This window comes from Stenella coeruleoalba (genome assembly GCF_951394435.1).
Source record: "Stenella coeruleoalba genome assembly, chromosome: X".
In the NCBI taxonomy this organism is placed as follows: Eukaryota; Metazoa; Chordata; class Mammalia; order Artiodactyla; family Delphinidae; genus Stenella; species Stenella coeruleoalba.
Genome location: NC_137152.1, coordinates 110,749,515 through 110,777,249, shown reverse-complemented (window position 1 = coordinate 110,777,249; position 27,735 = coordinate 110,749,515). Strand labels below are relative to the sequence as shown.

Sequence of the window (27,735 nt, the reverse complement as noted above, 5' to 3'; positions counted from 1 at the left end):
AGTCGTAGGGTCAGAACTGGAGCCCAGATCTCCAATGTCCTTGTCCAGGGAGAGAGCCAGAGAGGAAATGACTCTTCCACAGTTCTGCCAAGGCGCTTTATCCTTTTTTGGAATATATGGAATCTTTTAGAAATAATGCCCCTGACTTTGTGTTTGTGTCATGTACGATGGTGTAGGGTCAGATAGGTGAGAAGGGCAATGCCATAGCACAGATAGCGTAGGATAGGCAGGGCCTGGTGACACCTCTCATTACAATATGTCAGGTGATGGTCCTTCCTGCCCCCAAGAGAGAAATCAAACCTTATGAGGAGCCCTAGTCTCTTTTTTTTCTTGACTTTTCTTTCTTTCTTTTTTTTTACATCTTTATTGGAGTATAATTACTTTACAATGGTGTGTTAGTTTCTGCTTTATAACAAAGTGAATCAGCTATACATACATATGTGTATATATATATATATATATATATATATATATATATATATATATCCCCATATCTCCTCCCTCTTGCATCTCCCTTCCTCCACCCTCCCTATCCCACCCCTCTAGGTGGTCATAAAGCACCGAGCTGATCTCCCTGTGCTATGCGGCTGCTTCCCACTAGCTATCTATTTTACGTTTGGTAGTGTATCCATGCCACTTTCTCGCTTTGTCACAGCTTACCCTTCCCCCCCATTTTCTTTTTATTTATTTTTAAAAATTGAAGTAGAGTCGATGTACTGTATTATATAAGTTACAGGTGTACAATACACTAGTCTGTTTTATTTTTTTAGTACTTGCCTAAGCTGGGAAGCAAGCAGCAGAGGAGGAGGGAAGTGTAGAAAACGTGCGGTGACACGGTGTTAGAAAGAGCTTGTGTGATGCTGGTTGTTAGCCCATAAAAATGAGAAACACAAGGACCATTCATAGCAGTATCTCTTCCGATTCACCAGCAAGACCACCGCTTTTCAGGATCTGTATTTCTATAAAGCTGCTTTTCTTCTTAAGTATCACTTAACAATATCTCAGTGCCATCTATTAATCTATGAACTTTATCTTTGTGTTCTAGGAGCCTTGTCGATACTGTTTATGCCTTGAAGGATGAGGTCAAAGAGCTGAAACAGGTAATGAAATTCGAAAGTCGTTTTCTCAGATCCTAACGGGCCTGCTCCCTCTTCCCTGCTGCGCACTGGTAGATGCCCTCAGGAGAAGGCCAGGAGCAAGGTGGTGAGGTGGGGGTTCTTAGTTCCCTTGTGTCAGCCAGGTGGGTTTTGTTGATTTTACCACGTGGCCTTGGGTTTCAATTTCTGCAGCTTGCCTATATACCTATTCAGGGATTTACAATAGGATCACAAACTTAGTTACAACTTCATGTTCCCTGACTTTTGCAAACAGAATTTAAGAAAAGATAAGTCAGTCATGAGCATGTAAGTGTAAACAGAACCATAAATCATGATTCGTGGGCTCCTCTGCAGATCTGATCCAGTGCTCCATGAGGGACACTCTCCCTTGGGTTTGAGGACTGACTGTACCTGGTGACAGGGTAAAGGATGGATTGAAGGGAGAGAGACCAGAGGCTGGAAGACCACTTAGGAGGTTATTATAAAACTCAGGGTGAGACGTGATAAAGTCCTGAGCTGAGGAGGGAGAGCCGCTCAGGCTACGGAGGAGGGACACAGATGTAAAGGAAGGCACATCGCAGAGTTAGAGCCTTTGGAAAATGGCACCATGATGTGGGGATTAAGAAAGAACCAGGGATGGAAGATGAGTCTTTTTACCTGGGTATCTACTTTGTTTTTTGTTTTTTTGTTTTTTAATTGAGGTATAGTTAGTTTACAATGTGGTGCCAATCTCTGCTGTACAGCAAAGTGACTCAGTTATACACATAGAGACCTTCTTGTTTCCTATTCTTTTCCATTATGATTTATTACAGGATATTGAATATAGTTCCCTGTGCTATAAAGTAGGACCTTGTTGTTTATCCATCCTATATATAATAGTTTACATCTGCTAATCCCAAACTCCCTGTCCTTCCCTCCCTCAATCCCCCTCCCCTTGGCAACCACAAGTTTGTTCTCTATGTCTGTGAGTCTGTTTCATAGGTAGGTTCATTTGTGTCATATTTTAGATTCCACATATAAGTGATGTCATATGATATTTGTCTTTCTCTTTCTGACTTACTTCACTTAGTATGATAATCTCTACTTGCATCCATGTTGCTGCAGATGGCATTATTTCATTCTTTTTTATGGCTGAGTAATATTCCATTGTATATATGCGCCACATCTTCTTTATCCATTCATCTGTTGATGGACACTTAGGTTGTTTCCATGTTTTGGCTCTTGTGAATATTGCTGCTATGAACATAGGGGTACACGTATCTTTTTGAATTATAGTTTTGTCTGGGTATATGTCCAGGAGTGGGATCCCTGGATCATATGGTGGTTCTATTTTCAGTTTTTTGAGGAACATCCACGCTGTTTTCCATAGTGGCTGCACCAACTGACATTCCCACCAACAGTGTAGGGGTGTTGGGTATCTACTTTGATATGGTGGTGCCCTTCACGGAAATCAGGAGCCACAGGAGGAAGAGAAGTTTGGGGGGTGGGGGAGAGATTGAGTTCACTTTAGGGCGTAATGAGTCCGAGGTGCTTGTGACACATCTAAGCTGGCATTGGGGACTGTGGACCTGGTGCTCATGAGCTGAGATGAGGTCAGTACCAGAGAGACAGGGGAGGCACCCATGTAGTTATTTGAGTTGAAAGAGAAGAGACACTAAGTGAAAAGTGTGTTGAATTAGAAGAGGGCCAGGGCCAGAGCCCTAGAGAATGCTTGTATTATATCTCAAGGGATGGTCAGCGAGAAGTAGAACAATCAAGAGGCTGCCTTGTCTTAGAAGCTGAGGGAGAGGAACTTGAGGCAGGAAAGTGTTGTCACTGCCAAGAGACCGAGCAGGAGGGGCCCTGAGGCGGGGTCCCTTTGTTTGGTAACCAACCAACCTTTTCCCACCGTAGGAGAATAAAAGAATGAAGCAGTGCCTGGAAGAAGAGTTGAAATCAAGAAGGGACCTAGAAAAGCTGGTCCGGAGGCTGTTGAAGCAAACTGATGAGTGTATGCGGGCCGAGTCCAGTAGCAAGCCCTCCATTCTCCCATAACCATCACAGTGCGGCTGGAGGGTGCCCGCAGGGCATCGGGAAGTGTCCAGCTGAGTGATCTGACTCAGCTTGCTCACTTCTCTGGTTTTTATTTCGTATCTTAGTGTCTCTCTCTCTCTCTCTCTTTCTCTCTCTCTCTCTCTCTCTCTCTCTCTCTCTCTCTCTCTGTTTGGTTCAGTGTTTGTTATTGGTTGGTTGGTTATTTTTTTTAACAGAGGTCAAAGCAAGAGGGGGTGAACATCTCCCCAGTCTTTTCCATTCAGTAAGCAAAGGGAAGCTAATGTAGGCAAATGACTTACATGGCCTTCAGATGGCTTTCAATTCATAGTGCCTCTTTACCAGCCATTATCTCGGGTCACTCTTTTTGGGCTGGCTGCTGTCCCAAAGTGGCCGGCCATGGCTTATTAAATGTGAACTTGACTTTCTCCGCCAATGCTTTCCTGTTCCTGGCAGCCCCTCAGTACCTGATTTACTGAAGGCAACACTTCTGGAACTCCGACTGGCGTAGGGTGAAAGGCTAACACAGTTTGCCCAGTGATCCAGCTGCCCTTCCCTGGGCCGTCCTCAATGCACACTTTTTTTTAATGACTACCCTATTTTGTCTATAAGACCAAGAAAACCGTAGTGCCCTCCCTCCTTTCGTGTTGGTTTACATTTTAACTCTGGGACAGAAGCTCTGGTCACCCATGCCAACACCAAATCCATTAGCAAATTGCACTGGACAGTCCTCCCCTTCAGTAGCAGAGTTGCCCATCTCTTGCCAGTGCATGGTAGGTTTTGTCCCTAACCTTCTGCCTTGCGTGTAAGTTTTCTATTTCCGCAGTGCTTTTAGCCAAGCATACCAAGCGGTGTGTCAACTGGTGTGTCTGTGCTTTGCTTTTTAAAAATACAGACTGTGAGCACTTACTTTTTTCTACATCACATATTCAAATTGCGACTTCTCATCCTTCAGTCCACACTTGAGGAGATGTTGTGCCCTAGCAGACAGCTTTAATTCCCTTGATTGCTCTACCATATATGCTGTGAGAAGCTGTGATAGTCACCAGCCTCTTCGAGTAGGACTCTAAGCATTCTTTGCAGAAACGTGCTGTTGGCCCAGTTTGGATAGCCGGAAAGAAAGGGCCGCTCTAGTAGCTGTGTGCTGGCTACTAGTGAAGCTGATTATTTGGAACTGGTTGACTCAAGTTGCTTGTTGAATCAAACCCTCGCCTTTGTAAGCATCTGGGAAATTAGAACTGTGATAAGCCAGGTTTAGAAGAGGGTCACAGGAGGGCAACACACATCCAAATTCAGCACAGTTGAAAGTTGGCCTGGGGCTGTAGGACAGAGCAGTGCAACCTGCCCCTGTCTGTCCCAAAGACGGGAAGTTTGGCCAGGTGGAGGAGATCGCTGGAAAGAGAGGCCAAGGACCAGTGGACTGAGCAAAGTCGTCTCCCACATACATTTGATGGGTGCCTATAAATGTGGGTTTTGTGAGTGTTGTTTAGGAACCAAACTTGAAGCTTGAACTCCCCAGCTTGTTAAGCCCTTTTCCTTTCTAGTACAGGGTGGGTCTCAGTTCCCATAACTACATGGTACGGGGCTGTTGACTGCTTGCTGCACAGCAGAAATGACACCGTCCACGGGAAATGGACTGTTCCTGCAGACCAATCTCAGCCAGCCACACCCAGCTGTCTTTGGAAGCCGAAGACCGAACAAGATTGCTAGGAATGGCTGTTGTTCTGTTTATAGCCCAACAGTTTAGAGATGCCGTCCTTCATCTCCAAATGGAAAACAACAGTAACAGCAACACAGATCATAGCATCTGCCCTGTCTGTGGTTAGTCAATGGCTTGCAATAAATGTGCAAACTATATCCATAGGAAACATTTTTGTGATTACAAAGTACTTTAGTTGATAAGGTATATAGGATTGCTTAAAATATTGAAAGGTCTTTATTTTAAAGAGACGTGTCCATATGCATGTTTTGGGGACGTGGCCCTTCTGATGAGAGGCCCTGTGTACTCTGGGTAATGTAGCTCGTGCAGAGTGGTGTCCGCGCTCCCACTCGATAATCCTATATGGGAAATGAAGCCATGTTAACCTGACGGCAGTGTCTCCATAGTTGTGTTGTTTACAGTACTCTATAAATGGGTCCCTGTTACTCTGTAGTCAAACTGCTGCCCTTCGAGGCCTTTCAGTTCCTCTTCTGTCATGTCCCTTCTTACACAGCTCAAATTTTCTAACTTGTTTTTATTTTGAAGACTTTTAAACTGGACATTTTCAATAAATAAGAATAACAGTGCTTTATAAAATAAGTCCTGTGTTTCTTCTTCATTTTCTTTTTCTTTCTTTTTTTTTTTTTTTTTTTGCTAGCTGGTGTGCAGAAAGATTTCTCATGTTGTGTCAGCTTCCTCTTCTGTTTCCCTCATCAGCTATCCATGCTCATCAGGCCCCTGAACCAGCTTCTACCTTTTTCACTCAGGCCAGATGATATTTGTTCCCCACTTTAAAGAGATAATACATCTCTTGAGAGAGAACCTTCTGTAACTTCTCCACCCCTCTCCTCCTGCCCCCAACCTATAAACTGTCTGTACCTCTTCTCACCATTTTCCTTCCAATATAAGAGAAAGAGATATTCGCTCTCTTGTTCGAGCGTATCCCTTGTTTGTTTTCCATCCCTCTTTGTATTTTGCAGGATTTTGTCAATTTTGCTCTATTTTGACCACAGGTGGAATGCTGGGGTCAGCGGTCAGGATGAAAATATTTGCTCCACCCTCAAGATAGATACACTGGATATTATCTGTTACTACTCAGCATCCATTCCTCCCCCCACCCGCAACCCCAAGGCTAAAAAAGCACCTAGCCCAGACTCCCTTGCAGCTAGGGTTCCGATACAGTGTGGGTTCTGATACATTTTCACTTCTGCCAATGAGATGTCTTTGTGCAATGTTTGAAAAGATTCAGTTAGCAGAGGCTATCTTCCTGGGGCTTGTTGGCTGGCAGGAGGTTCCAAGGATATGTTCGTGGCTTCTGTACTACCTATGGGTGACAGACTGTAGTGGCAGCAGCATCTTCTGAAACTGGATTTGGATTACAGCTGCCGTGTTATGACCTTGAAGCCATAGTCAGTGGAAGCCCCCTGACTTCCACTTCTGTAGCTGTCTATTTTTTTTTTTGGCTGCATTGGGTCTTTGTTGCTGCGTTCAGGCTTTCTCTAGTTGTGGCGAGTGGGGGGCTACTCTTCGTTGCGGTGCGCGGGCTTCTCATTGCAGTGACTTCTCTTGTTGCGGAGTGCGGGCTCTAGGCACACGGGCTTCAGTAGTTGTGGCACGCGGGCTCAGTAGTTGTGGCTCACGGGCTCTAGAGTGCAGGCTCAGTAGTTGTGGCGCACGGGCTTAGTTGCTCCGCGGCATGTGGGATCTTCCCGGACCAGGGCTCAAACCTGTGTCCCCTGCATTGGCAGGTGGATTCTTAACCACTGCACCACCAGGGAAGCCCCTGTAGCCATCAATTTTATAGGCACCTGATATTACCTTTCTGCCTCAGCGTAGGAAGCCGAAGCAATAGCTGTAACATGGCACCTCCCATGTGCTAGGCTCTGCACTGTTTTACATAGTTAAGCTCCTGTAACCCTTGCAACAACCCTATGAGGTATTCACTATTGTTATCCCCATCTCACAGGTGAACCAAGGTACAGTGGTTGAACAATATGCTAGTATGTGTGTAGCAGGGATTTGAAACCCTGGTCCGTCTGCCTCTGGAAACCATGCTCTTGCTACTGCATCTCCTCCTCTGCACTTGGTACTTGCCAAGTCAGCTTCTACCTCGGCCATCTACTCTCCTGAAGTCACTGATGAGCTCTTACTGACAAATCCAGGGAGCGCTTTTCAATACCCATCTTGACCTCTCTGCAGTTTCTGACCCTTGCCTCCTTGATAAATCTCTCCTTCCTGGGCTCTCATGATCCCAGCTTTCCTGGCGTTCATTCAACCTTTCTGACCATCCCAAAGTCTCCTTTGCTGGATCTACTTCCTGCCTGTCCCCTGAATGTTGCTGATCCTTGACACTCTTTGCCTCTTCTCTTCCTTTCTATAGCCTCTTCCTAGACAACCTTGTCTATTCCTATAACTTTATTCATCAAAGTGTAGATGACTCCCTGGTCCATATTTTTCCATCCTGACCTTTTCTCCTGAGCTCCAGACCCATGGATGCAGCTACCTTGTGGACATCTCAGCTTGGACGTCCTACAGCACCTCAAACTCAGCATGTCCCAAACTGCACTCCTCATTCGTAGTCCTAGATCTGCTCTTCCAATGTTTCCTATCCCAGTACATAGCACCCCTGGCCACTTAGTTGCCCGAACCGGAAAAACAAGTATTGTCCTTTATTCCTTCCTCTCCCTCAACCCTGTATAAATTTATACATTAACCCTTTATACATTTAGTCATCAAGTCTTAAAATTTTTAACTCTGTTGTAACCCCTGAACTTCTCCCCATCCTCCGTTGCCTATTTTTGATGCTTATCATCTCTCCCTCAGACTAATGCATCTCTTTGCCTCTTGTAGTCTAGCCTCTTGGGTGCCAATAGTCTGGCCTCTTTGGTGCCAGTAGAATGATTATCTAAAAGATCTATGTCATTCACCTGTTTAAAAATTTAATCTCTTGCTACTCCCCGCCACACTCAGTAAAGTTGGATCTCCTTGAATTTCTTTTAAGTCCCATAATATGCCATTTGCCCTGCCTAGAATCCCTTTCCCATCCCTGTCCATCAAGCAAATTCATTCCTTTCCATTTAGAGTCGGCTCAAGTATCTATGTGAACTCCTGATTTCTAAAATGCATGTACATATGTATCTCTGCATGTATATGTGTACATTTATATGTATGTAGTGTGTATGTATGAATTAGGGTTGCCAGATAAAACACAAGACGCTCAGTTGCATCGGAGTTTCAGCTGTACATCAAATAATGTTTTGGTATAGATCATGTCCCACATACTGCATGGGATATATTTATACTAAGTTTTTCAATGTTTACCTGAAATCCAAATATAACTGGGTATCCTGAATTTAAAAAAAAAATTTTTTTTTTGGCTGTGTTGGGTCTTCGTTGCTGTGCACAGGCTTTCTCTAGTTGCGGCGAGAAGGGGCTACTCTTCTTTGAGGTGTGTGGGCTTCTCATCGCAGTGGCTTCGTCTTGTTGCGGAGCATGGGCCCTAGAGTGCATGGGCTTCAGTAGTTATGGCACGTGGGCTCAGTAGTTGCAGCATGCGGGCTCAGTAGTTGTGGCTCGTGGGCTCTAGAGCGCAGGCTCAGTAGTTGTGGCACGTGGGCTTAGTTGCTCTGTGGCATGTGGGATCTTCCCGGACCAGGGATTGAACCTGTGTCCCCTGCATTGGCAGGCTGATTCTTAACCACTGTGCCACCAGGGAAGTCCCTACCCTGAAATTTTATTTGCTAAGGCTGACAGCTTTAGTACCTACATGTATATACATAGGCATCTAAACACATACATTTCCTAGGGGAAGTGACATCCTAATAGCAATGAACACAGCTGTGCCCAGAACTTGGTTTCTAAACCCTATACTCTGCACTGGAATGAGGGCTCCTTGGAGAAATGGCCGATTCTACGGCTGAGGCAGGAAAGGTACAAGATGAGCCTGGCACATCTTGTTCTGCCAGAAAGTAATGCTCAGAAATATGATAGGGGCATGTTACAAAGACACAGGTGCAAACTTGAAGAGGCTCTTACTGGCCAAATAAGGGAAAATTTGAGCACGAAAATACAGTAATGAATTTGAAAACATTGGAAAAAGTAGAAATCTATGTGTCCATATTGATAAATAAGTAAGTGGGGAGAAAGGGAAGGCTCTTGTTTACAGTACCATGCTGAGGGTTGACTGGTAAACGTGGAAGGAACTCTGGAGTTGGAAAATCCCCGTTTTGCAGCCATCATAGTAAAGACCGATTCAGGCAAAAATTATCACTGGGTGTTAAAATATAGAGGGAAACGTTGATGACGAGCAAGTTACTTGTATGGTCTTAAAGTGTTTTCCCAAAGAGTGCTTACTAGTTGCAAGGTGGAAAATAGTAACTCTAGATAGAGTGGGGAAATTGGACAGCACTTTAACTGAGTGATCAAAATTCACATCAACAATGAGAGGCAGGGACTTCCCCGGTGGCGCAGTGGTTAAGAATCTGCCTGCCAATGCAGGGGACATGGGTTCAAGCTCTAGTCCGGGAAGATCCCACATGCTGTGGAGCAACTAAGCCCGTGCGCCACAACTACTGAGCCTGTGCTCTAGAGCCTGCGAGCCACAACTACTGAGCCCACATGCCACAACTAGTGAAGTTTGTGCACCTAGAGCCTATGCTCCACAACAAGAGAAGCCACTGCAATGAGGAGCCTGTGCACTGCAACAAAGAGTAGCCCCCGCTCACTGCAACTAGAGAAAGCCCGTGAGCAGCAACAAAAAACCAATACAGCCAAAAATAAATTAATAAATTAAATAATTAAAAAAAAAACAGTGGGAGGCAAACAGCTGTCATGTGCCTCCAGATGTGATATGCTGTGAAGGACACAACATCTTTTATGTAGTTTTCCATCCAGGAAAGCATAACCTGAATTTAATCATGAGGAAACATCAGACAAACTCAAAATAAGGAACACTTTTTTTTTTAAAGGGGACAGATTGTTACTATATTAGTCTAAAAAGTCAATGTCATTAAAGACAAAGATTGTGGACTTCCCTGCTCAGTGGTTAAGAATCCGCCTGCCAATGCAGGGGACCTGGGTTCGAGCCCTGGTCCGGGAAGATCCCATATGCCGCAGAGCAACTAAGCCTGTGCGCCACAACTACTGAGCCTGTGCTCTAGAGCCCCCGAGCCACAACTACTGAAGCCTGCATGCCACAACTACTGAAGCCCACGCGCCTAGAGCCTGTGCTCCGCAGCAAGAGAAGCCACCGCAATGAGAAGCCTGCGCACTGCAAGGAAGAGTAGCCCCTGCTTGCTGCAACTAGAGAAAGCCCGCACACAGCAATGAAGATCCAACGCAGCCAGAAGTAAATGAATAAATAAATTTATATTAAAAAAAAAGGACAAAGATTGTGGAAATGTTCCAGATTAAAGGTGACTAAAGAGACATGACAACCGAATGCAATACCGACCCTAGACTGGATCCTGTGCTGGAGGGGAAAATGCTATAAAAGATATTATTGGATGACTTACCTGAATTGGAATACAAATGGAAGATCAATATCAATGTTAAATCGACTGAAGTTGATAACTGTACCTGTGGTTATAAATAAGAATATCTTTATTCTTAGGAAATACACGCTGAAGTATTTAGGGGTGAAGGCCGTGAGGTACACAACTTACTCTCAAATGATTCAGAAACCACTTTTTATTTGTACTGTTCTTATTTTTGCAACTTTTCTGTACGTTTGAAATAATTTTCAAATAAATTAAAAAAAAAAAAAAAGCTCGAGCGTTGCCTCCTCAGGGAATCCAGACTCCATCACGCTGCACTTTATTTGCTTGTGTCTTTTTCCACACTAAATGTTAATTACCTTAAAAGGGGGGAATAGGCTCCTTTCATCCATGTAAATTCGGGGCCTCATACAGGGTCAAGCCCGTAGAACCTACTCAAGAAATATTTATTGAATGAACCAACTTTCCCCATAATTTGGGGTCTCTGCTCTCTGTCTGGAAGAATTGTGAAGACTTGCCTTGGTGCCAATAGCGGAAGGCCAGTGGGCTTCTAAGCTTTCAGCAGCCTCCAGGCCTGCAGGGTCCAGTGTGACCCAGCTCTTGGCAAGCAGGCAACCTCGGCCAAGCTGTAGAGCCAGCCCCTCTGGGCAAGCAGCTCAGAGGGAAGCTTCTGTCTGCCAGATAAGCACAAAGGCTCTTCCTAGATTGGGCTTCAGCATGTGCTGTTTGACCTGTACACCAAGATTCCTTCTCACACAAGGCCCTCTGCGAGCTGACTCCTGCTGCTGCTCCCCTGGACCTTTTATCCAGCTTCACAATCTCTGCTTTCGTATGCTCTGTGCTCTCCCTCTGGTCCTCCTTTCCTCCCTGTGGCCCCTCCTCCCCTCAACGTCCCTCAAGACTCAGTCTGTGCCGCCTGTCCTGGAAAGCCTTTCCTGACACCTCCCTTGCCCCGCTTGTCCGAGTTGCACGTCCTTCCTGTGTATTCCCTGTTACACTGGTCCTGACCCCGCTGCGGCATTCACGCTGGGCTTTCAACATTTGCACACCTGTGACGCAACATTCCGTAAGCTACTTGAGGGCAGGGACTGGATCATATCCATCAAGTGCATAGCACAGAATGTATCATCCCAATCAGTGTTGGATGGGTGGGTGAATGGATAAAAAACCAAGTCTTTAACTCCTAGTAATAAGAAATGTGAATCAGGGACTTCCCTGGTGGTCCAGTGGGTAAGACTCCGTGCTCCAAGCACAGGGGGCCGGGGTTCGATCCCTGGTGAGGGAACTAGATCCTGTATGCATGCTGCAAGTAAGAGTCCGCATGCCGCAACTAACAGTCCACGTGCCATAACTAAGACCCAGCGCAACCAAAATAAAAAAATAAATAAATAAAATAAATAAATAAATAATGTGAATCAGATCGAAGATGTGTTAAAGGTTTCATGTTGGATTTCAAAGAGGGTTACCATCAGAGAGGTACAGAGGATAAGAGTGAGTGATCAAAAATTATTGGACTTTAAGTAGGGTTACATTAGCAGGAAAAATATGACAGATAACTGAGTGGAGCTCCAGGAATGGGGAATGGAAAACAACTATATATTTAACTGGTTTTCTTGAAAGTTGCTGAATTGCCTCTTGGGATTACTCAGAGAAGTGCGGTATGGAAGGGGGAAGTTTTTTTTTAATTTATTTTATTGAAGTATAGTTGATTTACAATGTTGTATTAGTGTCTGGTGTACAGCAGAGTGATTCAGTTATACATACATATACATAATATTCTTTTTCATATTCTTTTCCATTATGGTGTATCAGGGGAATATAGTTCCCTGTGCTATACGATAGGACCTTGTTGTTTATCTTGGAAGGGGGAAGTTTATAAGCTGATGTCCTCTAGATTGAGAATTAGTGATCATAGTTTTGTTTTTAAACCTTCCTAAATATCGTAAAGATGGAACTACTCAAGCCTACTGAAAAATTTGGCAATCCCCAGCCTCCGATGGTTAATCGTTTTTGACAAGGAAACTATAAGAAAGAGTCTTTGCTACACACAGGCCTGCTCTAGTGTTCGGTATGTACTCTAATCTTGCCTTTTTTCTTTTCCTTTTTTTTTTATTTTTTTTGCTTTCGCTTTGCTTCAAATTGGGTGTGGTCTTTGGTCTACGACATGGGCAAGGCCTTTCATGTGTACCTGGGCCGCCAGGCATTCATTCGCCTTGGTCTCAGAGGTTTCAGTCATTTTAAGATGCCATCCTGTTTACCTATGCCCCTGGGTGCAGGCTGGTGTGCTGGGGACCACGTGGAGACCCACCTTCGTGCTCTTTATAGGATAATCTGTTCCTGGGGGCTTTCTGGGAATGGTCTCATCAAATCCTCATAAACTTTGCAAAGGATGTATTCTTAGCATCCCCACTTTACAGATGAGGACACTGAGGCTCAGAAGAGATGAAATGACTTGTCTGTGGAGCCTAGATGTGCTTCACAGAAAAAAAGGACATAATAAAAATCATGTCCCCTTTTTGTGTCTCCCAGACTGCTTTAAAGGCCTAAGGCAGTGCAAATTCTTGCTTTAACCAACACACAGAATTATTTCATGGACTCCTGGGTTAGAAGCAGCTCCCGGCATCAGAGGAAACACCTCCACCCTGTAAGTGCTGTGAGCCTAAGTGCGGGGGGCAGCGGGGAGGGGAGGGGAGCCACAAGCAGAGAAAACAGCATTCCCATCTCTCCTAAGGCAGGAAAGCATTTGTAGCCTTGCTTAGAGGAACTGAGGTTTGGAACTTAACGCACTGAGAGAGGTATCGGCAGGAGAAGAAATAAGTTAATTATTTGGGTCTTTATTCTGAGGTCGTTAAGAAGTAGGAGAGTGGTGACATCAGAATTGTATTTAAGAATTGCTTCCACTGCAGGGGGCGCGGGTTCGATCCCTGGTTGGGGAACTATGGTTCCATATGCCACGTGGTGCAGCCGGAAAGAAAAAGAATTCGCTCTCGCCTCCGGCCGCACATGGAGAATGGATGAGAGGGAACGGGGTGGAGGCAGAGAGTCTAGGAGGCCGTTGTAATCTTCCAGAAGAGAGATGACAGGAGTTTGGACTAGGATCGTGACAGTGGAGACAGAAAGAAGTAGATTAAGAGGTATTTAAGAAATAAGGTTGATGTGTTGGGCTGGTAGGACTGGACGTGGGAGGGAGGGCAGTGAAGAGTCAAGCCTGGTTTCTGGCTCAGGAAGCGGGGGGGGGGGTGAGGCTGCCCTTCACCGGAATGGGCAACACAGAAAGTGGGTCCCATCGTGGGCTGTGGGGAGATCAAGGGTTCCATTTGGATGCCTTGGATTTGACTCCTGGGCCCACCATTCGGAAATGCGGGCAGAAGGGGACACACTCCAGGGGGCAGGTCAGGACTAAAGGCATAACGTCAGTAGCACAAAGGGGGTCGTTGAACCCATGCGCTGGGAGAGACAGCCCCCTTTGAGCAGGTAGGACAGGAGGAGGAGAGGGGGAGGGATGGGCCCTGGAGTTCTTGGGAAGGGCAAGGGTGACGTCAGGAGGAAGCCGTCTGAGGGGTTGAAGGCACTTGGCTATGTGAACCTGAAGCTTAGGAGAAAGTTCTGGGCTGGGGCTGCGGGAACTGGCATGTAGAGGGCAGCAGAAAGCATGGGAGCAGAGGAGCTCGCCTAGAAAATTTGTTTCTGCGTCTATAGCATTCCTTCTGATAACAGATATTGTTAGCCATAGCCACATGGTTACTAGAGGTAGAGATGGTCTGGGAGATAATGATTTCCAAAGAAGAAGAAGGGGGCGTGAAGTGCAGGGGCAAGGTTTAAACAGAGGATGTGAGTGTGTAAAGACTATAAAAGGTTTGTCCAGGCTGGACATGAGTTCCCTTCTTATGACCCTCTTGCCTACCCATGGCTGTGCTCCAAAGTGGGCGCTTAGCTACCCTGAGGGAGGGACATTCATGGCCTGTGTACTGTCTTCTTCCCTCGGGACTGGGCCAAGCCCTCCCATCAGCTAGACCGGGTCCTGGCCTACCTGTGAGAACGTCATGAGCAGTGTCTGCTCGCTGCCCGCCTTCCTTCAAGTCTCCCGTGCCGAGGGCAACGCTGAAGAAGGATCTTTGCTCCAGAGGACAAGATCGCACTGTGGACACATCCCTGACTGAGTCCTCGAATCCACAAATGTCACGAGGGCTCAGACCAAAGTTCTCTTGTTGGAGAAAGTATCCATACACAGCCCAGCAAGTCTGTCTAGCACGACTTCAGCCTTGTGTTAGAAATTCATGCTCTAAGGCCTTCGAAGTCACTCAGCCAGGAAGGGACTGTGCCATCCCGAGGACCAAAGAGCAGGGCCAGCGGCCGTAGAGCTGCCCCCAACTCTCCTCATGCCCCTGTCTTATTGCTACAGTCATATTTTTCTGCCTGGACACGTGGTATTTGCCTTAAGAAGGGCCCCCTACCGGTAAGGATGACGAAGCCACTCTGGGCTTCTTACATGAAAAACCCCTCGACTGGAAGTGACAAGACTGAGAGGCCAATGCTTCCCTTCAGTTTGTCCCAGTTCCCTGTCCTCTCACCTAAGGCGGAACCGCCTTGACAGCTATTAAAAAGATGAGCAACTGCTTCTCTTTAAGCTTCGCTTAGCTGTGATTAATCAAGAAAAAGCCCAGCCTTTTTTCAATCCTCTGCAACCTTTCCTGAGCAGGTTTTTCACTGGCTCTGCTTTCCTGTCATCCATCAAAGGTTATCACAGCCTTCCAGGGAGTGTGCTGTCACCAAGATATTTTGTGGTGCTACAAGCTTCAGAACCAAGTTTCTGAAAGTATCACAAGGGTTGGGAACATTCCCTCCAAGTGATCCCCCTCCCCCCTGGCCTGGGGCTTCAGATGCTAAGTAACCACAATAATGTTAAGAGATCTTTATTATTCAAAAAATAAATAACAAGATAATCACCAGTTCACTCTGGAAACAATGGGGACTGCAGGTAGATACAATAGATTTCCTTTAAATCCAGTCATTTCTCTGGAAGGAGTGGGAAGCCTCAGAGCTGCCCCCCTGCCCGCCTACCCCATCGACAGTGGTGGAGATAGGAACAGGGTTGAAATAAGATACTTGATTAGCAACAGCCTGACTCTGTGTGTGTGTGTGTGTGTGTGTGTGTGTGTGTGTGTGTGTGTGTGTGTGTGTGTGTGTAGGAGAGAAAGAAAGGATGCGAATGAGTGTCAGGGTGACTGGCGGGGAGCAGGGTTTTCGGTTCTCCATTGCATTATACTTTCTAAAGTCTGCCCCACCTCCATCGTGGCCGCAGGGACCCAGAATCCACCGTAATTGAATGTGAGCTGAGGCTCCGCGTTTCCCTCCGGCATCTTCACTGAGAAATCAAATACATTCTCCACTGAAGGACACTGCACGCAAAGAAACAAAACTAAACTTGGCTAATTTTCTGCTGTTTACTCAGAATTCGAGCTGTGTGTAATGGCTTTGTCTTTTCATAGGACTCTCTGGATGTCTGCATCAGTGGGGTTGCTGCTTCAGAATATAAGCTCTTATGGAACAGGGGTTTCCTCCGCCCGGTAATTCACTCATTGCAGCCCTGCATGCCTTGGGATGTATAATAAATAGTTCTCCATGAGGAGGATCCTAGGGTTATAAATAGGCAGTCCAACGGGCTGCGGTGGGGCGGTCTTAAGTGCTTTGCTGGATTGTGAAGACAGCCAGCGTCAGCCCAGCCGCAACCTGCCAGCTTACACCGTTCAGAGCTTGAGTAAGCCAAACGACGTGAAGCCAGTCCCGTGGCTCACTTGGCTTGGGTCAGTCACGTTGACAAACACCGAAGCACCCGGTTGCAATTCAAAGACTCCTCCCAAGTGAATGGATTGCTGCCCGCACGGTTTGGAGGAACTGTGGGTATTTGCAGCTCTCAGTAAGATTCTCTCCGATCCACCTGGGGACTTTAGGCAGAGGCTGGCTATAAATGGAGCTTGACTCGAAGTTTCCCGATTGGAACAGAAGGTGACTTGGGCGTAGATGTAATAGAGTCCTTGTCTTTTCACGGCCAGCTGTTTCCCGTTTTCGAGGGTTACCAAGTTGGTGCTTAGGGTGTAGTATCCTTTGGGGGCCCACTGGAGAACTGTAATGGAGAGGGGAAAAAACCGTGGTCAGGTGGCGCGTACATGATTCAGATTCTAACAGACGATATGGTTTCGTGTTGGAGACTGGCTTCACATAGGAGTGGAAGTTTGGGTCGTCAGGGATTCTGAAAGACCCATCCAGCCCTCAGTCTATGGAGGAGCCACGGCTGACCGATCAGCATGGGTTGCACAGTCAGACGGAGCTGGGTTCCCATCCAGGCCTTATTTAAGCTTGGGCAAGTCAATCTCCCTGAGCCTCTCAGTTCCTTACCTGTAACACGGGGCTCATATTACAGCCTATTTCAGAGACATGTGAAGATTAACTCAAGTAACAGAGCCCAGTGAGTTTCCTTCTCCCCTTGAGAGCTCTTAAAGCCAGTTTGCCCTTGAACTTAAAAGAATGTGAATGACTTAGAAATCCCAGGTCATAAATCACGCCTTCCAAAATACTCAAAGTCCTTGCTAATAGTAACTCGTATCTCGCTTTCCTTGAATTTTCCCAAGTCGAAGACTTGCCGATCTCTCTTGCTCAGCTCAGCACAGAGAAAAGACCCCATTTCTTCCTACCTGATCATGCTCTAGCAAACCCGATCCGCCTCCCACAGCAGGGACTAAAATTAGGCAAGGAAGTATGAAAATAAACCTGTCATTTCACTGTGTGTTTTGATCTCCCATTGTAGTGGGCGCCACCAACTTGAAAGTGCCTGTATTCTTGTGGCTAAGCCGAAGTACCCACCAACAATGTGCCATTTTTCTCGCCTGAGATGTTGACTGGGTTCAAAGTAGTGTGTGCAGCCGATTTCAAATCTCAGCCCCCACAGACAGCTAGACTGCCGGGGGTGGAGGGTGGGGAGAAGTGAAAGTATCGATGCATTTGCTTCCTTGGGCTTTTATTTGAGCTCCTATTTGGTGCTCTTAGGCCTATCAGGGTGCAAGACCCCACCTGCTAAGACTCATCCTTTAGTAATTAGGAAAGGCATCCTGCAATGCCTGACATTTCTTGGGCCTCCAGATCACTCTAGAAATGCTTCATTATGATGTTTTCGCTTTTGGACCATCTGATTGAGAAAACACGGGCAGGTTCCCTATCTTTGAGTCCACAAAGTTTATCTTTGTAAGTCCTTACCTAATTTTCATCCTTGCTGTGAGATGTAGGGCAAGTTTGGAGCAGCGTGACCAAGTAGATCTGAGAGGCTTGTGGGGTAAGAAATGTGACTTTCTTCTCACCTGATCCCCTGCAGACATACTGTGATGCGGACTGTCAACCATGCTAGGACCAACAGTCATCATGGGCCTTTCGGCAGAATATGTGAGCATTGTGAAATGTATGCAAGGCGAGCTATTCTTCTAGGAGGTGTCTCTGTTGCTGGCATCCATCCAATCTAGATGAGACTGTATCATGTGGATGACCACCCTGGACATACCAGATATGGTTGTGATATTCTCCCATAAGTGTATTTTATGAGAAAGGGGTACTTGGCAGAATTATTAAATATTGTGGGGTAAGTGTTATCAAAAAGGGCTTTATGTTGCTCTTCTGACAGCTAAACTGCAGTGAAGTAGCTAAGGAATGACACCTTACGTTTCTATAGCGCTTGACAGAATAACTTTCTTCTATATTAGCTGATTTGATGCTCAGAGTCACCCTGTGAAGTGAGACAGGAAACTGCTGCGAAGGTAAAGGGACTTGCCCAAGGTCACCCAGCAAGTGGTAGTCATGCTTCTTAAATCTCAGTGTTCAACAACTTTCTATCCAGTGCTCGTTACTCCTGTACCATGATCCAGGATAACTACGTATGCATTATGCCCACTGAGAAGCCCAAGCCACCTCCAGGATGAGGTCCTATCTCCTTTCCTCTCTCTCTCTGTGTCTCTCTCTATATCTCTGTCTGTCTCTGACACACATGCACGCACACACACGCGCGCACACACACACACACACACACACACACACACACTGCTTAGAACTCCGCTCCAGAGCGCTGTGTTAAAGTTTTCAAAGACTGCTCTGATGCTCTTGGCCTGCATTTATGTAGACAGGGGATTTTATGCTAGTGTGCATGTTTCCATCCATTTATCAGATGTGCCATATTGTCCAACACCAGCTACCGTGAGGTACAGATTTGGGGGAAAAAATCTAAGGGCTAGAATCATGGCAGAATGTATACGGAAAGAAAATCATTGAGCGTTGAAAAGATTACAGTATGTCGTCTGTTGTTACTTCATTGGAAAATCTAACATCCTGGCATCTATTGATCTTTGCAGAATGATTTTACCCTTAATTTCCCTGAGGTTGGCCCCAGTGAAGCTGGGGCTAATCATACAGGGATTGGCAGATGGCAGGAAATACCCCTTGAGGCCCATTTGCATATAGTGAAGAGGGGTTAGGACGAGGGATGCTCCCAGTTAGCAGGTCACTACGTGCCATCTCTTCCGTGTTATCAGAATAATGGTCCCTCCACCCAGTAATTCATCATTTAGAATCAGCCACAGAGCAAGAACCTAATGAGAACATCGGGATTGCTTCCCACCTCCTTTTGTCCCTTCAAGTCCCATCTGTGCATTTGAGCCTACTTTGAAGACAAGGGCAAGTGCACGAGGCATGTCTGGGTAGCTTTGTAAATTGGCCCCCGGAGGAAGACGGGAGCCTAATTGTTAGGCTGCCTTGCTTTAGCCTCCTGGCCTTCCCCCTCGGGTGGCTGATGCTCAGATGCTTCGGACTTACCAGATGCTGTTTTACTACTGGCCTCACTGATGACATGTGCCGCGATCTGAGGATCCTGATCACCTGAGATGAAACCAAAGACCAACTGTCAGGCCAAAGAAACACAAAACTGGCCACAGAACGATTTGGTCTAGTTCTGCAGCTGGGTCACAGAGACTGTACTTAAATAGGTTATGTGAAAGGAAGGATAAGATGGCCTTGAAATCCCTCGAAACCAGAGGGGAATGTTGGTTTCTAAAATCTGAACAACTGAGTCGGCTCTTTACACCGAGCCCATTCTTCCACTCGTCATTCAGTACTTGACTCCGCTTTACATAGACTGACACAGGCTAAAGAAAATGATCTTCATTAAACACATTTTGAATCTTGATTTTAAGAACAACTCCCATCCATTGGTCATCTTAGTGGGCCCAAAGGTCGTGTCTGCACACTTAGCTAGTAAAATGCTTACGGTGTCTGATTTGGTCAAGCACTGGCCACAGTGTTATATCTACCTCTAATTGTTGCTCATGTAAAAGGTTTGCTCCTTAATTACACATACTGAATCTCCTAAGTGCAGACACGGTGTGGAAGTTGGTTTGGTTTTTTTTCCCAGTAATGAGCCTGGAGCTGGACACTCTGTAGGTGTCCTATGAATAACGAGTCAAGCTGCATGACCTAAATGACCAGCTTTGTTAAGTGTATCATTTTCCCAAAGACTGCTAGGCAGCACCCACATGAACTGTTTCCTCAAATTTCACAGCAATTAACAGACAACATGGTACCACTCAACATATTTACAGTCATTCTGAAAGCAACGCCTTCATGGAAATCAGGTGACCCTTTGCATCCAAACCAATGGTTAAAGCAAGCTCTTTGCCTCAGAAAACAGTATCTGTATCTCTGTATGTATTTCTTTGTGTGTATTAAATTTACTCAAGCCATACCATCTTTTACGCTGACTTTGTGCTATAGCAGTTTATCTAACAACACCCATCTACCAACACTCCATTTTCCCCATACTCAGCTGCTTGGGTCACTCCAGGCATTATTGTATTTGGTTTGGGGTGCTACATTCTAAAAAGAACAGAGAAAGTTAGTGTGTCCAGAAAAGGACCTAAACGAGGACAAGAAAAAGCCTGGAAAGGGTCATAGGAGAAACAGTGGGAGACACTGAGAAGGTTTACCCTGGAGAAGAAAAGGCTCAGGGGCCATGACTGTTGTTTTCAACATATGGACAGCTGCTGTGTAGAAGAGGAATTATATACTTTCTTTAGTATGGCTCCAAAGAGCAGAACTCGATTCAGTTAGTGGAGATTATAAGAACAAATGTCAACTCCAGAGGAGAAAAGCCTTCTCTCGGGTATAGAGTAATCTTATTATTATAATTATTAGGGCTTTTCAGAGATGGCCCAGGCTGCTTTATGAGCTAGAAGGTGTCTAGGCATGTTTGATCAGACAGTCAATGGTCAGTGCTGTTGTGAAGGAGATTCGTGATCCGGGGATGGTGCAGGATTTGAGAACCGTCAAGGTCCCTTCCAACCCTGGGATGTTTGAGATGCTCTGACCTCAAGAACAGGGCAAAGAACAGCGCTGTCACACTGAATCACTCCTGGGTCTCCGAGGCTCCCCTGGCCGTGTTTCCCCATGAAAAAACTGTTCTCGTTGAGTGATGAATGACACCGCTACCGAATGCTGACCGTCTTGTCATCTTATCCTCTGTAGGTGGTACTAGGCTGTTTGGTTGCTTTGATTAAGGTGTTGAAAATAATGTGATTTCTTCATACTTGGTATCGTCAGCACTAAAGGAACACAGGCTTCACTATAAATATGTCCATACAACTCCTTTCTAAATCACAGGCACCAGAGAAGGTATTGATGTGGCAATTGTGTTCCTGTTTTATTTCCAGGGCTACAGGTTCCCTGATCCAACACTGGGTTGTTCAGTATGATCGGCCTAAAGCTTCCTTTTAGTTTTTAAGTATTTATAGAAATGGTAAAGAGCAACCTACCTTTGTGCATTTCAAAGTTTTTTTCTTTCTTCTTCACTTCTTTGCTTTGCATTATACCCTAAAATAAGAATCATGGCAAAAGGTCATTTTGACAGGAACCCTGGCGGGGGCTTTGGAGGGAGGTTTCATTCATTTGGCACCTGCCATTACTCTGTTGCCTGTTTCTGGTGAAGATTATCATATAGACTCAGGTCCTGTCATTAATTCCATCCTACCGATTAGGAGCCCATGGCTTTGACAGATGAGCTGACAGCCCAGAAAGCCCAGGGGTGAACCTGGAAACAGAATCTGGGCTTTATTATCTTCCAGTGCTCTCTCCAGACCAATGACTGCCATCCTGACCCCTCCTATGACCCCAACCTCCCTGGCTTTGACGAGTTAAATAATGCTGAATGGGGAGCAGATTCTACCCTGGGAACTGGTATATAGAATATTATTAACATAAACCATGGTATGTATCTATTAGAATAAAACTGGTCTGAAATCTCTTAGGAAATGGAAATAGTAAGTTTGACCTTGGGAAGAAATCCCAGACTATGAAAAGATCCTCAGACTTTAAAAAAAAATTTTGTTGTCCCCGTCAATGGGCTGAAGAGATTCTCTTGTTGCTGGTTGCCTTGTGTGGCCCGTTCTTACTTAGAATCATCAGCGCGTATAGGAAACTCAGGTAATCTCCCAATGCGGCTGATGTTCCATTCCAAGCCAAACGCAGCACTTCTTAAGGGGTTTCTTCTCATTAGCAACTGCAGGAAGGCTAGAGGCACTTAAAGAAGCTATAGCAGAGAGTACCATCTACACAGACTGGAAGGTAATAAAGGCTGCTGTTGCCGTTTTAAAGATTTAAAGATACTGAATAAAAGGCACGGTGGGCTTAACGGGCAGGCATGAGGTCACCCAAGGAATCTGAGGTTGAAGCCGACAGTAGAAACTGAGATCACGTTCCGAGGCTGGGCTTAACGCTGTACTCTGAGCACAGATAAGGAAGGCAATAGTATTTTCACGTCTTCTGATAATCAAAGTCCTGTGTGCCTTCCAGTTCCTGGAATCAATTTTCTACAGCGCCCTTCCTTTTCGTTCCTCCCCAATAAGGTATTAGTGTTGTTACTGCTGAGGGGTTCCTTATACGCTCGGCTTGAGTGCCAGATGTGAGGGTGTAAGTCATGGAGCCTAACCGGGGGCCCGCGCCTCAAAACTCTCACGGGGCCCAGAGCTTCAACTTTCCACTTGAGCTGAAGTGTGACAGTGTGAAAGTGCTGCAACAGGAAAATGTTTGTGAGATAACAAGCAAACAAATGAATATTTCGTGTCTTTTCAAAAGATGGAGTGTGGTGATCGAAGGTGAGATACTTTTAGGCTAGGTGGTTGCATTGGTGTCAGGGCTCGGCCAACATGAAAATGTGAAGTCAGCAAAGTTTGCCCTTTATGCACCCGGCCTTGCCTTTCTGTGAACTCTGCCCCAGCCACACTCCCCAGAGCCTTTTTACCCCTCTTGCTTCACTCCCCACCTCAACTGAAAGACTTTTGAAAGTTGACTTTCAGAAAATCTGGAATTAGTTATTTCTCTCTTAGTGGGAACTCCATGTGGCAGGGTTGGATAGCTTGACCTTTAACTCGAAAAGGAGATGCTTTGACCTTATCAAAGACACCTCGGGCATTGGCGAGCAGACAATCATGGGACTGATCATTCTAGCAGGGAGCTGGGGGGAGGGAGAAAGTTTTAATGTGTAATTATACTATTTAAAATGCCGCCTTCATCTACTCTAACATCAGCCCCGAATCCCATCTTCCACCCAGAGTGACAGCTTGGTGCGACCTGCCTCAAGAAATAATGAGTTCCCCGTCACTAGAGGTGTTCAAACAGAGATTGAGTGACCTCTGGGTAGTGGCTGTGGGGAGAAGAAGCAGCTCTGGGTTGATAATTGGATCTGATGATTTCGAAGACCCCTTCCTGTGATTCAGGCCTTGGGTTGTTCTGGACCAGTCAGACTGTGACCCAGAAAGAAAGGCTGCTAACATTAGCTAAGAATATAAATAATCCAGTTTGGGGGTTATTTTGTAGTTGGCCTGTTGGGTTAAAAAAAAAAGTCCAAAATATTGTTTTAGAATGAGAAGTTTCGGGGAATAGATATTGGAACGGGGGTCAATCGTTGGAACAGGACTGGGGAGCTGGAGTACTTTGTGTCTGATTGTCGTGCGCATCGTTGGCGCAGATGACGTTGACTCGGACTCCACCCCGCAGCACTGGAGGCAAGGGGCTTCCTCTGTTGCACGGAAGGAGCCCTGGCGGACATGCCTGAGAAGGTCTGCCTTTCCAGAGTATGAAACTTGGGAGCTGTCACTTTTTTCTTGCAAGCATAAGCAAAGAGGCCAAACTGACTTTCTTCCTTACTTTTGTCCTGGGTAGCTGATTTGGGAAGCTTTACATATCCAACCTGAAATACAGCCATGAGGAACTGGCAGTACAAATGTAAAACTCTCAGTAAGAAAGAGGGAGGGAGGGAAGACACCAACAGCCACTCTCACTGCCTTTGCGGGTAACTGAAGTCTGATCACATAATTACAGGATGTCAGAGCTGGTAGTGCCCTGGCAGATCATCTCAGCCCTCTCATTGGATAGATGAGAAAAATGAGGCCCAGAGAGGTGAAGTCATTTGCTCAAGGTCACACAGCCCGGCACATTAAATATGCTACTTGGATTATTAAGCGTTGTTCTCAAAGTGGCTTTATTCCCATTTAAATTTGCAACACCTTCCAATACCCTGTAATACTGGCCAGAAGCCTTGAAGAACTAGAGAAACTCAAATCGTTTTCAGGCCTTGCAAATAAAGAGTTAGGAGTCTTTCTCTAAAACATAGATTAGTGTAAAGAACCTAAAAGCCAGCAAGAGATTTGAGCTTCATTCAGATCCCCGTAGGTGACCCAGGAATAAGCTTTCGGAGTCCTCACTACTGGATTAAAAATGACACACCGGGGACAGTACAGGAGGACAGGAATAAGCTCAGAACTAAGCTCTCAGGTCCTTCACTCCCAGGTTAATTACATATTATCCACATGTGAGAGCTAACTCCTGTTGGTTTCTCCAGATACCCACCCATCTGGCACAGCGCCGCCCTCAGCCTGGATGCGGCCTCCTAGTCACGACCCCCAAGTCCCCGGAGGGCCCAAGGTATCTGACTCAGTGTTCTGAGGGGGAAACAGGCAGAAAGGCTTCTTGCTGTTCTTCTTCTGGAGAAAGAGCTCCTAGACCCCTTGTCTACAGCGATGGAATTAATGTTGTGGGCATGTCCTCAGTAAACGGTCTAGAAACTCTTGCTTTAGGTACCTATCATAGGCCACTGCAGTTACTTCATGCTGGGCACCAGTCTGTTGGGCTAGAAGGCTTCAGACTTTCTGCCTCAGGTCTTGATTGGCCCTAGAGGGGACTGACTCCATGAGCAGGTGGTATGATACAGGGTCTGGTTCGAGCGGTACTGAGACAGTCCATCGCCAATTGCCCACACCTCTCCTCACAGTAAAAGGAAAAGATTTCACTTACATGGCACCTGAAATCCCATCATGAGAGAAGCGTTCCTTCATATGTTAGAGTCTATCAATGTTCAGAAGTCCCCACCGCCCCCAGTAAAGGCAAACCCTTAACCTGTGGCCTGACAACGCTGCAGTGGCCAATGGTTATCGCTTCTCTGGGAAATGGGGACCAGACCCTGGGTCCACAGTGGGAAGGCATCAAGGTTTGGATGGAAAGATAAGAAAATGCAAAAAACAAACTTGGTAGACTTCATCCTTTCCCCTGAGGCATCTGCATGTCTGAGCTCATGTGCATGTGTGAATGTGCCCATGAGAGTGTGTATCTTCCCCAGAGAGAGTCACTTTTGTTCTTCTTAAGGGCATTCCTTTTGACGAACACACTTCCAACTTTCCTTTCCCTTTTAACCGTAGGATTTTGGCTTCATTTCTGTTTTTTTGATACACATACCCATATATACATGTATGTACATATGATGGCGATATGCATCTATAGTATATATATAACACATGTTTAAATTTTACATGGTCACGTTTTAGTGTCCCAACCTAGCAGGTTTTCTCAACCAAAACTTTTCAGTGACACTTTTCCCAACAACTGAGGTCCTTACCGTGACCAGGTCTTCAAACCGGCTTCGAATTTCCTCACAGTTCAGTAATGATAAGGACCCCTCTCCTTTGCTGCAACGCTGTATCGTTTTCATGAACACAAAATCTTCATGAAGATTCCTTTCATCTTCTATCTATTTATGAAATAACAGGGACATGAGACATTGTACTTCTGTCTGCCTCTACAATCACTTCATGGCCTCAACGACATGAGGAGGACTTTGCAGATATAAACGGGGCATAATAACAAGTTAGTATACTGGATTACTGATATCTGGTATTAGCAGTTTAAAAACTCTACAAAAGCCAGCAAAGAAAATGTCATGTGGTCTGCAATGCTAGGTAGAAATCACAGCTATTCTAATGAAATTTCATCACAAAGGGTACTTTTTCCCGTGTATTGTAGCAGCAACATTCTCTAATGGTCATATTTCCCATTGCTTCAGTAATGATTGGTCATTATAAACACAGTCTATAAAATAGTTTTCTGCTGAGCTAATTTGCCCACTTAGTTTTAGTGTTTGTGTTGCAGTGCTCTGGTGAAGGTAATTTGCAATGTGTATCAATAACTTGAGTTCTAATTACATCTCTCTCTTTTTAAGTTTAGTATTTGCAGAAAACATTTTCATTTTTAAAGAAATCATCTTTCATTCCCAAAGGTAATGAGATATTTTATTTTCCAATGTCTTAGAATAAGTAAATAGATGGAATTCACTTGTTTAATCAACTAATTCTGTGCTATTTTCTTATATTCAGATTACATTTTTAGATTCAAAACAAGATCCAGCTAGCCGGTGGCTTTCACCGTCATTAAGAGAACACCCAAGTGCCAGGGTAAACTTGAATCTACCCAGGTCAGTATTTCCCCTAGAGGCTAGGCTTATGTCCAGGCATTTGATTGGCAGAGCCCAGCAGACCAAACACAAACAAACAAACAAGCAGACCCAGACCCCTGCTCTTTTCTCAGCAGTGAAACCTGAAATCTGGGTAACCCAAGAATTGCCTCAATTGTTCCAGCTCCACCTTCTCCCAATAGGTAACCTCCTGGTCTTAATTCAAGATTGGCATCCCGATAATGGCCACTCGCACATCCCTGAGAAAACGCAGTCTTCAGATGCTGTGCATCCACAATTCCCACATCTAGACTTTTAGGAACAGCCAAGTAATGGACCAAATTTCTCCTTTTCATCTATGATTGGGATTTTTTCAACACAGCCAATAATGCTTATGAGTGGAGGTGGGTAAACGCATGGAAACAGGATAAATCCTAATGGTTATTTTTCTTAAGAATGCAGAACGACCTGCTAACTTCCTCCACTCTTTTGTTCTGTATGTCCAACCGTTTGAGAACGTAAAACATCTCAGCGGGAAACTGAGCAGCTTGCAACTACAATCAGCATTTGAAGAATTATACAGAGAACGCCACTTTCAGGGACTTACCCATGTCTATGCTAACCTGAAACTATGCATTTTCAGCTCAGATTGATGCTTTCCTTGTCTAGTTGGAGATTTAGAAGAAAAACAGTTGTCTCCATCAGAAAAAAAAATAGTTTACTTTTTAAGCAAAACCTTAGCAAATCATTATAGCTCATGCCTACATAGTGCTTATTTTGTGCCTGGCTCTGGTCTTAGCTTGAATTTAATCTATGAGGTGGGTACCATTAACATCCCCATTTCTCAAATGTGGAAACTGAGGCATAGAAATGGCAAATAACTTGCCTGGGATCACAGAACTAGTAGGGGACCGAGTCAATATTTGAACCCAGCAGTCTGACTCCAGAGCCAAGGTTCTTGACCAGAGAAAAGAGTAGAACATCTCACTAACTAGCCCACAACCACTGCGCCACAAGACCACTTATCTGTTTGGGTTCTTACCATTGTCCATCATTTGGGTAGAACTAAAACCAACCAACCCACACATCTATAAGAACCCCAAATTTAGTTAATAAAGGCCTACGGTTCATCTTACCTTGTCCAATCTTCTGTGAAGATACACAGCAAAAAGCGCTGACCCAATCATCTGGGTGATAAGAAAAACAGTCAGTAAATACATAAAAATTTTCATACTGACGGGTGGTCCGGTGGCCACAGAGCGGGGAGAAGGTTGGCTGTACGTTTCGATCATGCTGCGTTCGAGTTGAAATGATGTCTTCTGACCGAGAAGGTGGCAGAGGCAGCATGAGAAGACTGTCAAAGTGGCCACCTTACTCAGGACTAGTTAAGAGCGCACAATCGTCGCAGCCCACACTTCCTGGAAAATGTGCTTCGCAGTCTTCTCTCCCGGCAAAAAAAGTTACGTAAAGGTTTTTTTTTTCTATTTTTTTTTTTACCTACCCATATCATTCACTTCCAGGCTTTCCCTTTCGTTAGTAAAGAAGAAACAAGTTTCTTCTTCCATACATTCATTCTTGCCTTGAAATGTCATAGACTTCTTAACAGAC

At 45.4% G+C, this 27,735-nt stretch overlaps 2 protein-coding genes across 11 annotated transcripts in view; one reads left to right on the top strand and one right to left on the bottom strand.

Annotated features, from left to right (window-relative positions):
• The window catches only part of ARHGEF6 (Rac/Cdc42 guanine nucleotide exchange factor 6), a 119,106-nt gene extending 113,698 nt beyond the window's left edge, over positions 1-5,408 (top strand). For 9 of the 10 annotated variants that reach the window (XM_079909834.1, XM_079909837.1, XM_079909835.1 and 6 more), the window contains 2 exons: positions 1,046-1,100; positions 2,991-5,408. In XM_079909834.1, the coding sequence (XP_079765960.1) occupies positions 1,046-1,100; positions 2,991-3,131 (196 nt within the window). In that variant the 3' untranslated portion in view covers positions 3,132-5,408. The remainder of the gene's footprint in view (positions 1-1,045; positions 1,101-2,990) is intronic. The other variant, XM_079909838.1, reaches the window with a different exon arrangement.
• Positions 5,409-15,914: 10,506 nt separating this feature from the next.
• Positions 15,915-27,419, bottom strand: CD40LG (CD40 ligand; the record flags this gene model as incomplete). The annotated part of the gene is made up of 5 exons (XM_079910254.1): positions 15,915-16,446; positions 19,173-19,235; positions 21,164-21,221; positions 25,297-25,428; positions 27,264-27,419. The coding sequence occupies 5 exons, from the start codon at positions 27,417-27,419 to the stop codon at positions 16,070-16,072; spliced, it is 786 nt and encodes a 261-aa protein (XP_079766380.1). The 3' UTR covers positions 15,915-16,069.
• Between the last annotated feature and the right edge of the window lie 316 nt (positions 27,420-27,735).